General features: G+C 43.9%; 1 protein-coding gene across 1 annotated transcript in view; it reads right to left on the bottom strand.

Moving 5' to 3' along the window:
* The window catches only part of LOC130478265 (rootletin-like), a 100636-nt gene that overhangs the window by 1277 nt on the left and 86098 nt on the right, over positions 1 to 13261 (bottom strand). The window contains exons 32-33 of the mRNA XM_056850415.1: positions 12024 to 12173; positions 4488 to 4619 (exon numbers count right to left, since the gene is read on the bottom strand). Of these exons, the coding sequence (XP_056706393.1) occupies positions 4488 to 4619; positions 12024 to 12173 (282 nt within the window). The remainder of the gene's footprint in view (positions 1 to 4487; positions 4620 to 12023; positions 12174 to 13261) is intronic.

Genomic DNA, 13261 nt, shown 5'->3' with positions numbered 1-13261 from the left:
CCACCTCCCCAGGCAGCCAATTCCACTGCTAAACTGCTGTTACTGTAAAAAAATTCCCCTAATATCCAGCTGGTACCTTTCTACCCATAATTTAAACTCGTTATTGTGAGTCCTTTCCTCTGCTGCCAACAGGAACAGCTCCCATCCCTCCTTTAAGTGACAGCCCTTCAAATACTTAGAGCAATCATGTCCCTCCCCGTCCCCAACCTCCTCTTTTCCACACTGAACTTTCCCAAGTCCCTTAGCCTTTACTCATAGGGCTTGGTCTCCAGATCCCTGATCATCCTCGTTGCTGTCTTCTGCACCAGCTCCATTGTGTCCACATCCTTTTTGAAGTGAGGCCTCCAGTACTGCACAGAGTACTCCAGGTGTGGCCTGACCAATGCGGTTTTCAACCAGACTATGACATCTTGCAATTTGGATGCCATGCCTCTATTGATACACCCCAGCATTGCATTAGCCTTTTTTGCCACTGCATCACACTGACTGCTCATAATTTGCTTACAATCCACCCATACCCCAAGATCTTGTTCACACACACTACTATCCAGAAGTGTATCCCCCATCCAGTATGCATGCTTCTCATTTTTGTTACACAGATGTAGAATGCTGCACTTATCCTTGTTGAATTGCATCTTGTTCGCATCTGTCCAGTGTGTTCAGACCTCATTGAATTCTATCTATCTTCCAGAGTGTTTGATTCTCCTCCCAATTTGGTGTCCTCTGCAAACTTAATGAGTAGTCCCTCCACCCCTCTTCCAGATCACTCATAAATATAATGAAAAGTACTGGGCCCAGAACTGAGCCTTGTGGTACCCCACTGGACACCTCCCTCCAGTCAGATGAAATGCCATTGACAACTACTGTTTGGGTTCAGTTCTCCAAACAGTTCCCTATCCACCTAACTACCCTAGAGTCCAGTCTGCAGTTCTCTGTTTACTCATCAGAACATTAAGGGGAACCCTGTCAAAAGATTTACTGAAATTCAGGTAAACAACATCAACAGCATTCCCACAATCCAGTAAGCCTGTCACTTGATCAAAGAAGGAAACAAGGTTGGTCTGGCAGAAACTGCAGGGGACAAATCCATGCTGACTTCCCCAGATCACCCAATTGTCCTTCAGATGCTCGCAGATTGACCCATTTAAAATCTGCTCCAACATCTTCCCTAGGACAGAGGCCAGACTGACTGGCCTGTACTTTCCTGGGTCATCTTTCCTCCCTTCTTTGAAGATTGGGATAACATTTGCCCTCCTACAGTCATATGGCACTTCTCCTATCCTCCAAGAAGGCTTGATGATGATGGACAAAGGCTCTGCAAGCTCTCTAGAAAGTTCTTTGAGCACTCTTGGGTGCACACTATCTGGCCCAAGGGATTTGTACTCATCCAGTACAGCCAGGTGCCTCTCGACAACCTCTCTGTCCATGTCAACCAGCAGCCCAGACCGCTTGCCTACTACTATCTCTAGATGAGCCTGTTCTCTTCTTCGGGGGAAAAACTGGGGCAAAATAGGCTTTGAGCCGTTCTGCTTTCTCTCTATCCTCCATTTCTCCATTTTCACCCAACAGTGGGCCTATTGAATCTTTTACTTTGTATTTGCTCCTCACATACCTGAAGAAGCTTTTCTTGTTGTAGCGAGACTCCCTAGCCAGCTTCAGTGCACTCTGAGCTTTGGTGTCTCTGATGACTAACCTACAGTGCCTAGCAACCTGCAGATACTCTTCTTTAGAGGTATGTCCTTCAATCCATTTTCTGCACATTTATTTTTTCTTCCTTAGCTCATTATGGAGTTCTCTGTTCATCCACATTGGCTTCTTGGATCCTCTACCATGTTTTCTTCTTGTTGGAATAATGATGGCTTCAGCTTGTAAGAGCTCTTTTTTTAAGGAGGGCCAACCTTTCACTTGCTCCTTTCCCTTGCAGCTCTCTTGCCCATAACTCTCATCATGCCTCTGAGTTCATTAAAGTCTGCCCTACTAAAATCTAACATACACATCTGGCAATGAACTTCCTTAACCACCCACAGCAAAAAGTATTCTAGGAGGACATTTCCCCCTAAGGTCCCCACCACCTTCACTCCATCTACCAGCTCTTGCCTGTTGATTAATATTAGTTCCAGTATGTCCGAGCCCATCATAGCTTCCTCCACCATTTGAAAAAGGAAGTTGTTGGTCAGGCAGGTTAGAAATTTGTGTGACAGAACACTTAGCAGTTTGTCTCCCAGCACACAACAGGAAAGCTGAACTCACCCATAACTACAAGGTTGTGTTGCTTGGATACACTGTCAAGCTGCTCAAGGTGGGCAGCATCCACCTCCTCACTCTGGTCAGGCAGTCTGCAGCAGACTCCAACCACAATACTGTTTGTCCTTCCTTCCCTTATCCTCACCCAGATACTTTCCACTGGGCTGTCACTTGCCTCTTCCAGTTTTTCTTGACAACAAACCCTCTCCTCACATATAGCACCACTCTGCCTCCTCTTAAACCCTTTTGGTTTTTCTTGAACAACTCATATCAATCCACTACTACATTCCAGTTATGGAAATCATCCCACCATCCCGTGTGTGTGGTCAAGTCACAGCTGACTTATGGCAACCCTGTAGGGTTTTCAAGGCAAGAGATGTTCAGAGGTGGGCTGAGAGAACTGTGACTGGCCCAAGGTCACCCAGCAGGCTTCATGTGGAGAAGTGGGGAATCAAACCCGATTGTCCAGATTTGAGTCAGCCGTTCTTAACCACTATACCATGCTGGCTCTATAGAATGAAACGAAGATGAAACAAGTCTCTGTAATGCCTACTAAATCATATCCCTCTGTCTGCATTAGAAGCTCAAGCTCTTCTTATTGCCCAAGCTTTGGGCATTGGTACCTAGGCACCTGAAGCATCGCACCTTCAGCTTCATTTGTCCTGGCCCTCCCAGGTGGGCCTCTGCTATTTGCTCTCCTTCATTGAAATCTCCATGTTGGTCATCTCCTTCCCTTGTGGTGTCAGTTTAAAGCCCTCCTGATGAATATCTCCAGATTTCTGCCAAACACATTCTTCCTCTACTTCCTCGGTAAGTGAAGTCCATCATGTGCTAGTAAGCCATCTTCCAGAAAACCTAGCCCATGATCCCAGAATCCAAATCTCTCCTGTCAACAATGTAGCCAGTGGTTCATCTCTATTATCTTCTGTTCTTGTCACACTCCTCTTTCTTTGAAGGGAAGGATTGAAGAAAACACCACCGGTGCCCCCAGTTCCCTTCACCTGCCTCCTGAAAACTTCATAGTCAGCCTTAATGCGTGTAATGATGTTCTTGGCTGTGTCGTTCATTCCCACATGGACCATCACAAATGGGTAATGATCTCTGGGTTTGATCAGTTTGGGGATGGTCTGCAATATCTTTAATCTTTGCTCCTGGCAAGCACCACGCCTCTCAGGCTAGGGGGTGAGGCCTGGACATATGATGCTCCATACCCCTCAGCAGAGAGTCACCAATGACCAACACTTTCCTTTCCCTTCTGATGCAATTTTTTTTGTATCTGCATGGTAATCTACCTTCTAATTTTTGTATGCTTTCTGCAGATCCTTGAACAGATGACTGACAGTATTGCAACTTGTGTTCTCCAGTGACAGCATCAAACTACACAAAGGTGGTGATCCATGGAAGTGTCATTTGGCCTTAAGAAACAGCCACCTTGAGCCTGATATTTCTTTGATAGAAAATGCCCTTGCAGAGGCTGCTTTTATTTCTGGTAGGGAAAAAAGACAGGCACCCACACTGTGTGTCTGTTTTTCCCTACAAGGACTAAAAGTGTTTTGTATTAGAGAAACACTGGGAAGGGGTAAAGAATGAAACCCAACTTCCCCAGCACTGCATTTCCAATCCACATCCTATATATGGGGTTAGCCATATAAAACAACTCTTGTCTGCTGGCTATCAGAAGCCATTTGGGGAGAAGGGGCTGCCAACATTCCAAAATGCCCTCCCCATTTGCCCTCAAAAGTTCTGAATGTCACTCAACATTTATAGATTGCTCCTACAGAGGTCATTATGACCCCCATCAAAAATCACCGTTCTGTCCTTTTATTCCACATAATATACAGTACATACCATCCACCAGGTAGCTTCAAAGCACCCTTGCCTTGTACACAGTTTTAGGCTAAAACTTTTTTTCCGCGCAACAGGACTGTGACAGTGGCTTTAAGAATACTAATGATGCTAAGGATGAGAGTCTACATCTTTCTATTCCAGATGGCATGCATGATAGAAATGAGTTGAGGTTCATAAGTGTAGATTTTGTCCTAACATGACTGTATATGATGGCAAAGGTAATTGGGAAGCTGTCAGATCTAAGGATGAATTTGAAGGGTGTCAGAGATTAGGAGGCCTTGGCTGGGATCCACCCTTGCCACAGGTGTGGGTCACAGCCTCTATCTACCTTGGGGGGATCCTTTATGGGGCACCACCCTGTAACCCTCCAAAGTGATTTAGGGAGACCAGCAGACCTGCAAGTGTTCATTCTGCCTCAGCGTGTCCTCCATTTCTTGTTGTAGGCTGCTCAGGGACCGGTCCAGTTGCCCTCTCATCTGACTCAACCTAAAGGTTTCATCTTCCTTTCTGAACTTCTCATGCTCAACCTGTAGAAGACATCAGGATCGCTCATTACCCAACACATTTTTGAATTACCCTCCACATTTTTTTTTTTTTTTTGCAAATGCCTGTCAGGTCTTCCAGTAAACGTTTAGAATAAAAAAATGATTTTGCAATTACCAAAGGCACAACATCTTTAAATTACTGGGGAAATGTCAGTATACCGTTCTGGTATTCATTAGAAATAGCAGACAAGTCTTGGTTTCATACCAGCAAACACAGTCCAGCAGACAAGGAGTTAACTCCACAGCCTATAGACAAGCACAGTACAATCAAACGTTATTTACTTTTCCCTATTTTTTTTCCAATTTAGTCTCTAATATGCAATGCATGTGAACTTGTCTCTAATGCACTTAGAAGACACACTTGGCTCTGCCATCTACTCCCTCCAACACCGCAAATTTGGAGTCAAGATTACTGGGCAGGCACTTCCAGATAAAGCTAATTATGGTCTGGGAAGAATGACTTCCCAGGAAAATGTGGTAGGAGTAGCCAGAAAAAGAGGATGACTAGAAGGGAGAATTAAATGAACATCAAATGTGATTCTGGAGGAAGAGGCTAATAAGATCACATTTATGTGAAGATATGGAAAAGAACCTTTCCATGAAAGGCAATAAAAAAATCAAGCATGGCTTTGGTTGAGAGCCAATCCATGGACATTACAGGCCAAAGAGAGATGGGAAAGAGCAACTGCAAGCAGGAACAACAAAGAATTCCATCCAGCAGCAATTCTGGGCACACTTGCCTGGGTGTGAGTCCCATAGAACACAGAGAGACAAGGAAATGGATATCTGAGGACAAGTTTAATGCAAGAGACGTTTTGTTGAAGGAACAGGGAAGATATCAGATGAGTGAATGAGCAGTGAAGGGCAGCACAGAAATGACATGTGCCATGACATGAATGCTAGAGGTGTGTGAGTGAGAAAGGGCTCCTGTCGAGTTCCTATAACCACTGGCTTATTGGTAAGCGTGTCTCTTTTGCTGGTACAATACTGGCTGATTAACCTGAGAACTAAATCTCACAACCTTGTTTGTCTGTCCTGAATCCGAAATATTTGGGCTGTGACCATAACCAGCTTTCCAAACACTGGCATTAGAATTGCACAGAAACCTAGGACTTTATGGCTTTTCGTTTTGTGGCTAACATTTCAATGGTTCCTTGGAAAAGCAGGCTACTAGAACGCATGGAAACAGCTCACTATCATACAATATGAACTCCTTGTTTTGTTAAGGTGAATCAAATGTACGGGGGGAGGGGGTTGTTTTCAAGCTTACATCCTCTTCTCTATGGTTCTTCAAGGACACCTCCCCCACTCACGCAGGATCAGAAGACAGGGACGGGAACTGTTGTTAAAGAACATCTTGCCAGCTACATATCATCTCAGCTGTTTTTGTCTCCTCTACATCTTCAGGTGTAAGGGCTAGGCATGGTCAGATGCTCGAGCCCTTGGGCATCAGCCGGAGGGCAAAAACCAAAGGGCTCTTTGGCTTTCAGCCTGCAGTTCATAGCCTATGCCTTCAAATGAGCCAGCCATGGAACTCAGAACTGGCTCAAGACTGGAAATGTCTGTGGCTATTTCCTTTGTTTATTGGTTTATTTATATTGCATGTGTTTTTGTATGGCTGTAAGTTGCTTTGGGTCCCTTTGCGATAAAAGCAGGATATACATAATTAAATAATAAATAAATCTCTAGTCTGTCACGTTTTTATCCCATCCATCTTCCTGAGAGAGAGAGAGAGAGAGAGAGAGAGAGAGAGAGAGAGAGAGAGAGAGAGAGAGAGAGAGAGAGAGAGAGAGAGAGAGAGAGAGAGTTTCATGGCTGAGCAGGTATTTGAGCCTAGGGCACCACTGGTTGCTACAACACACTGGATAGCCTAGCAGCTGTCTCCCTTCATAGCTAGCTATATGCCTCTGGAAAATTCATAAGAACAAGATGGAGACAGTCATCTCCTGTTGCTTGTCCCCAGCATACTAGGTAGCTACGGTTTCTGAATATGCATAGCTACAGATAGACCTATCCTTCATGAATCTGCTTAATCCTTTATAAAGCCACTCAAGCAACAGACCTTGCAGAAGCCTCATGAAAATTTCATTTTCACTCTACAGTGGAAATATGGGCAAGGGGCAGCCATGTGCCACTCATACTTCTTTGCCTTCTTCTATGGTGGTGTATGAACTGGCCTTAAACTTGCCACCAGAAGATTAGAATGAGGGCTCCCTTTCTTGAAAAGAGTCAGTGTCAAGGTATGTATTGCAAACCCTGGTCTTTCTGGCCCCACTCCACTGCATTTCTTCATCTGTCCAGTTATCCGCATACAGAACTGAGATTCAAAAAGGGCAAGCCAGTCTGGGGCCCGGGTAGGGCAGACAACCCTGGGCTGAGAAATTCCTGGAAATGTGGGGTTGGAGCCTAGGGAGGGAGGGGTTTGGGGAGGGGCCTCAGCTGGGTATGAAGTCATATAGTCCATCTACCAAAGCAGCCATTTTTTTCCAGGGGAACTGATTTCTGTTGACTGAAGATCTGTTCTAATTCCAGAAGATCTCCAGGCCCCATCTGGAGCATGGCAAACCTAGGCCCAGGTTGCTTTGAGGGATGAGGACCACAAATTAGGAGGGAAGAGGAGTAGAAGAAGAAGAAGAAGAGTTGGTTTTTATATGCCGACTTTCTCTACCACTTAAGGAAGAAACAAACCAGCTTACAATCACCTTTCCCCTCCCCACAACAGACACCCTGTGAGGTAGGTGGGGCGGAGAGAGTGTGACTAGCCCAAGGACACCCAGCTGGCTTCGTGCGTAGGAGTGGGGAAACAAATCCAGTTCACCAGATTAGCCTCTGCTGCTCATGTGGAGGAGTGGGGAATCAAACCCAGTTTTCCAGATCAGACTCCACTGCTGCAAACCACCGTTCTTAACCACTACACCATGCTGGTTTTTAACCACTACACCACGCTGGAGAGTGGAGGAAGAGAAAAGAATTAAGGATGGGGATTAGTAGCATTTTGTTTTCCAGAGAGAAAGACTCTAAAATTCAGTCAGGCTTGTGGAGTATTCTGTCCCTTTAAAACTCCATGCGAAATGCTAAAAGAAAATGTTAAAAGGAGAAGAGAGAGAGAGGCAAAATCCAGAATAAATAAACGGCCACATCCGGATTTCCCCTCTGGAGACATCAATAAAGAGTTTTATGAGCTTGATATGAATTACCCTCCCTGGCCATTTACAGCTGATCTTCTGGAACTCATTAACTAGCTTCTCCCCTTCCTTCAGCCCAGGGAAAGGGGTTGTTCATGGGGGAATTCAGGGGCACTGTACACAAGGCTGTTTTATGCTTGCAGAGATAAAGCTTGCAATGCTGTTTTAGCATAACAGGAAAATATCACATTTGTCACCCTCCTCGTTTTCTAGCTAGAGAAATCCATTAAGATGGATAACAAATAAGTTCTAGCAGATGCCAAGCTTGACCCTTCCTACCACTCCTTGAGGGGCAAGAACATTTTTAACCCTTCCTAATGAGGCCCACATCTGCTAGCGATGGCACGTCCACACCAGCTGACACATCATTTTAATATAGATTGTGCACAAAGAACCTTGCCAAGGTTAACATAGGACAAATAAAATATTTGCAAGACTCAGATAAGCAGAACTCTATCTCAGAATGCTAGATCAAAATCTAAAAAAAGAGACAGACAGACAGACAGACAGACAGACAGACAGACAGAAAGAAAGAAAGAAAGAAAGAAAGAAAGAAAGAAAGAAAGAAAGAAAGAAAGAAAGAAAAGCAACAGTAATGGGTACATGTGAGAGATGGGAAATTTGTCATATTTTATTAAAGTATAAAGTACGGCTACAGGTACACCCATTGTGCTTTTATGGAATTTTATTTATTATATATAGGCTTTTTCTAACATTCAAGGCCTTTACAAATGTTCAAAAATTTTGAACAAATATACTGTTTTTAAAAAGAAGACATTCTTTTCAATACAAGATCATCTCACTATTCATCCCCCACAACTGATTTGCTTTTGTATTGTTCAGTCCAAGAAGGAAAAATGGTTTTGGAGATAAGGCTGCATTCAGATGTCATGCTAAACCGTGGTTTAATTAAATGTTGCTTAGTGTGGCAACTGAATGATGGTAGGAAGAGTCAACTTTACAGAGTTACATCCTAGATTTTAAACCCCAATTCGTAGTAAATCTGGTTAATTGTTACATCTGAACACAAGAATCTCAGTAACTCCCAACCTGTTCAATAGCACCACCCCTTTGGTACAGAGACAAAGCTGCAAAGTGGCAAAAAAAAAACTTTGCTCTGCTCACAGCAGTTTATTCTCACAGGCAGTAGATCAGTAGAATAAAGTTGAAACTAACCATGGTTAATAATGAAAGCCAAAAGCACAAATTTGGAACATTGGTTGTTTCTGCACCATTCACTTATAGCAAATTATCCTTGTTTGTGAGGTTCAGCTACGTATTCAAAATTTTTGTTTGCATGTTGCCTCTTTCGCCGTTGTATTTGTTCTACCGGAGTATGTTTTTAACCTGTCCGCATTTTCCTGAAAAACAACGATGTATTTCCCCCCCCCCCCCTGGAGGAGTGTGGTGTGAAAAACCTGGCCATAGGATTGTTTTGTGCAGGAATAACATCACAGAAGAAATCATGGCCATGCTCCCCTTCACAATCTGATGGGGGAAGACTTTCCAGCGGCGAAAATGTAATGAGCAATGAGATGCATGTACACGAAATAAGATAATCAGCGTGTGTGTGTGGGGAGAGGTTAGCCCAACACTCCAGTGTTCCTGCATTAGTCAAACAACAATTAATTTTAAAAATTAAAGAGCAGGGGGAACGGGAGGGAGAGGGGAATCCTGTCCTTGGGATTGTTTGGTGCTCGAACTGTATCAGAGAATGATACATCACACCCCTTTCATGGGTTATGTCTCCTACGAAATGGAGTAAGCAGCTAAATCAATGGGGGGATGTTTGTCCAATGCTCCCATGTTCCTTCTCTAGTTGAAATACATTATACTAAAAAAAATAAAAGTAGGGAAATGGTTGGCAGACAGGGAAGGGAGGAAGAAGGGGGAATGGAAAGGAAATGGGCAACAAAATGGGTGTGGACAATGGAGGGGCGGAGAAATGAATGGCTTCCCAAACTTGACTGCACCTTGGGGAAGTTGTCTTGGAAACAGAGTAAAGGGAAACATCACTGTAGAAGTGTTTGTCGAAAACATGGAGATTAAACGGTTGGAAAACGTATCCAATACCAAATGGAGGGGAAATGGTGCATGCACAAAAAAAGATTAAACGTTTCATTAAATGTTACAAATAATTAGCGTGGAAACGGCCATTGTATTTCACAGATGACTTGGGCTAAACTTGCTCAAGGCCCCACAGCACTATTGAAACAGGACTTACGGCCATGTCTGCAGGATCCAAGGCTAACTCTCTATTCTGCTGAAGCTCACTGGCTTCCAATTTAAGTAAATGAAGATACGGTCATGCTTGTTGAAAGTACTATCAAAGCACAACAGGAACCAGGCTCTCAGCTATTCTTGGACAATGCTACATATGGAGCTGAGGGAAATGGGGATGACTATCAGGTTTCAGTGAGTAGAACTATGATGAAAATAAGACTTGAATAAAGGAAAGTGCCATTGGTAGGAGCACTTATTTGAAAATTTGGAAATCACTGTATGTTTTGGTGTCCAAGCATAAAATCTACATGACCCTTCTAAACTGCGAGCACCCTCAATAGCTTGAGACAGCCACCTCTGTTTAACTCATGATCGGACCATCTGCACCATCGAGGGCTACAAGATACCCAGCTTTAGGAGAGTATAGTTTCCTATGTGTAAGCTTGGCCAACCAATCAGAAATTGCTAACAGAGCACAGCTGCTAAAAATAAGAAGACCTAAGTACCTTAGTAGGTACTCTGTAGTCTAAATCCTAATTGCAGGTTAAGGAGAAGGGAGTTCTGATACCCTTGAATTCTGATGTGGAGGCTGGAAGAGTTTTTCCATGTTTTGAGCAGAGACAACTGCAGCACAGAAAAGTGGTGTTCCAATAATACCAATCAGTGGAGACAGAGCTGAGGAATGTTTGACACTCCAGCCTTAGGTTTAGCTTCGATCACACACCCTTGTGATATAACAAACAGCAACTTAGAATCTTTATTTGCTCAGGAGTCAGCACTACAGGAGTTGGATATCCAGAGTCCCAGATTTCTCATTGTTCCCATGCTCTTGGGTTCACTTCTGGAAGCAGCTACCTATATGTTTCAATCATATCAATCTGGTTGGAAGCAACAAAAACTAAACAGGCATAAAAAGTGTCCAAGTTTGCCGAGAGTAGGAGAATGGGACAAGAGCTTACTAAAGATCTGGACCCTTTTTTACATGTATAAATGTTTGGAGGGGTATACGTGCAAGGCATGAAGGTCAGCTTGAAGAATTCTGCATTAAGTTTAGAAGGATCTGCCACATGTTTTGGATTTTACTCCCCCATCACTCGAGCTAATTAGGCTGATCCAAGAGTGCCCCTGCTGATACCAAACACATGTGTGACAAATTATTTCTACGAACTTGAACCAGTGCCTTGGAGCTATATGTTAGTTGCTTCTCTGAACGGGAGAGGAAAGCAGGTAGCCCAGGGACATACATGAAAACTCTGTATATGTGAGGAATGAGATTTTATTTTAAAAGAGAGCTCTGAATGCATTATTTGGATTGCATTCTACATATGCAAGAAATCATGCACATACTGGGAAGTCATGGGATGGGGCCACAAATCAAAAGTTACTTGAACACACAGAAGCACTTTCAGAAAGAGACTAAAGCTTTGTGCTTCCGTATGATTCCCCTTTAATCTCTGCTTCCTTCATGAAGTTATTGATAGCGATGTGGAAGATCTGTGCCTTACATATTGCATATGCAATATGTATGTATTGCATATCACTTGCATTAACGTATCTATTATAAAGGCATATGTATTTATATATTTACTATATCTGCACTCAGCTTCTCCCATCTAGAAAGGCTCCCAAACCTGCTTACAATTCAAATCCAATGAACGGTGACAACTGCAGCCTTGAAAACAACTTGCAGAATTCTAATGGAGGAGTAGAGTTTGGCATTGGGAGAGAGGAGATCCTTTGCCTACGCTGCAGAAACAGCATGCAGGTATACTATTAACATCCATCTGTTCAAACCATAGCACATAATCATAGCTGACACAGCAAATTGGAAGAAAAACAATTTGCCTTCATCTAGTGACAAAAATGTTCTCCCCCAAGTTTAAGTTGGAGTCTTATTCAGGTTTGAGGTTCATACAAGAGAACTGCAGCCACGAGGACGTTGCTTCTTGCATTGCCCGTCTGCCCCATCACTCCTTACCTCCTGGAGATGTTCTATCTGCCCCTCCAGGCCTCTGCACCGCTGCTCCACCTCACCCAGTTGATCTTGTAGCAAGTGTACTGTTTCTGTTAAGTTATGGTTCTGCCTCTTGCTATCTGACAAGGCTTGTCTCATGGAATCCAAGCGGTCCTGGCAAACAGAAGAAAGCCAGTGAAACAAAACAATCCAAAACCACTTGATTCAGTAGACAGGGGACGACTCCTCATGGAGGTTCTGCTTCAGCTACAAAACTGGAGCCTCCCCCTTATTTTGGAGCATCCACATGATGTTGTTGTCTAATCATGTTTCATTCGGCCTTTCTCCAGCCTTGGTATGGTCTTTCCTAGACCTGCTTTTTTCCAATCTTGTTGGGTAGAATGCAGTCCAAATGCATTGTTATGCCATCTGGATGGGAAGCTGCACATTTTCAAAGGTCCTGGCCACACCGGTGACATTTTACTTCTATCAGCCCCTCACAGCCATCATTTCCCCAGCCGTGCCACTGGTGAGCTTTTGGGGGACTTTTTGTTCACATCTGTCCAAAAGCCTTTCAGTAGTCTAGTGGGGGGGGGGGGAGGAAAGAAAAATGGCCAATGATGGGGGAATGCGCACCAAAAATTCCTGTGAGGAGCCTCCATTGCCACTGCGCATGCCTCTGCATTCACAATGGCAATTAAGGTGAAAGAGATCATCCTTGCTGTGCAGATGCAGAAACAGCCTTTTAAAAACAGTGTTCACTAGACAAAGGCATCTACATAGCAACTCAGTATGGCGTTCTACAGCATGTTTCCAGTTCAGCCCAGTGGAGAGAGAGAGAACCCACACTGCAACTGTGGCCCTCCCTTTATACAGACAATGGTCCAAGATGGAACTATTTGCAGGCCTGAGTGCTGCTAATTAATGGCTCAGCGTATGGTGATGACATGGCCAAACTGGGGAAGGAATCTGAGTTTTAGAATTTTCTAGGACAGGAAACCGGGCAAGATTCTACTTAGTGAAAGGAGTTCCAAAAGAGACTGTTTGCTGACCAGGGTGTCTTCCACATGGGGATGAGATTTGGCGGTATCCTAACTTACACTGGCACAGCCTCTTCTGGTCAGAGAGTCACACGTGCATGGTACCATATTACCCTAAGATACAGCACACACGAGAATACACACAATGTAAAACAATGTCTTATCTATCACATTATCCTGCCCTGCTTTCATGGAGCTCAGGCAACATGCACAGCTCCCTCC

The sequence above is a fragment of the Euleptes europaea genome, chromosome 5 (genome assembly GCF_029931775.1).
Source record: "Euleptes europaea isolate rEulEur1 chromosome 5, rEulEur1.hap1, whole genome shotgun sequence".
Lineage (NCBI taxonomy): Eukaryota > Metazoa > Chordata > Lepidosauria > Squamata > Sphaerodactylidae > Euleptes > Euleptes europaea.
The sequence above is the reverse complement of the archived record's forward strand: the minus strand, read 5'-3'. Positions and strand labels throughout refer to the sequence as shown.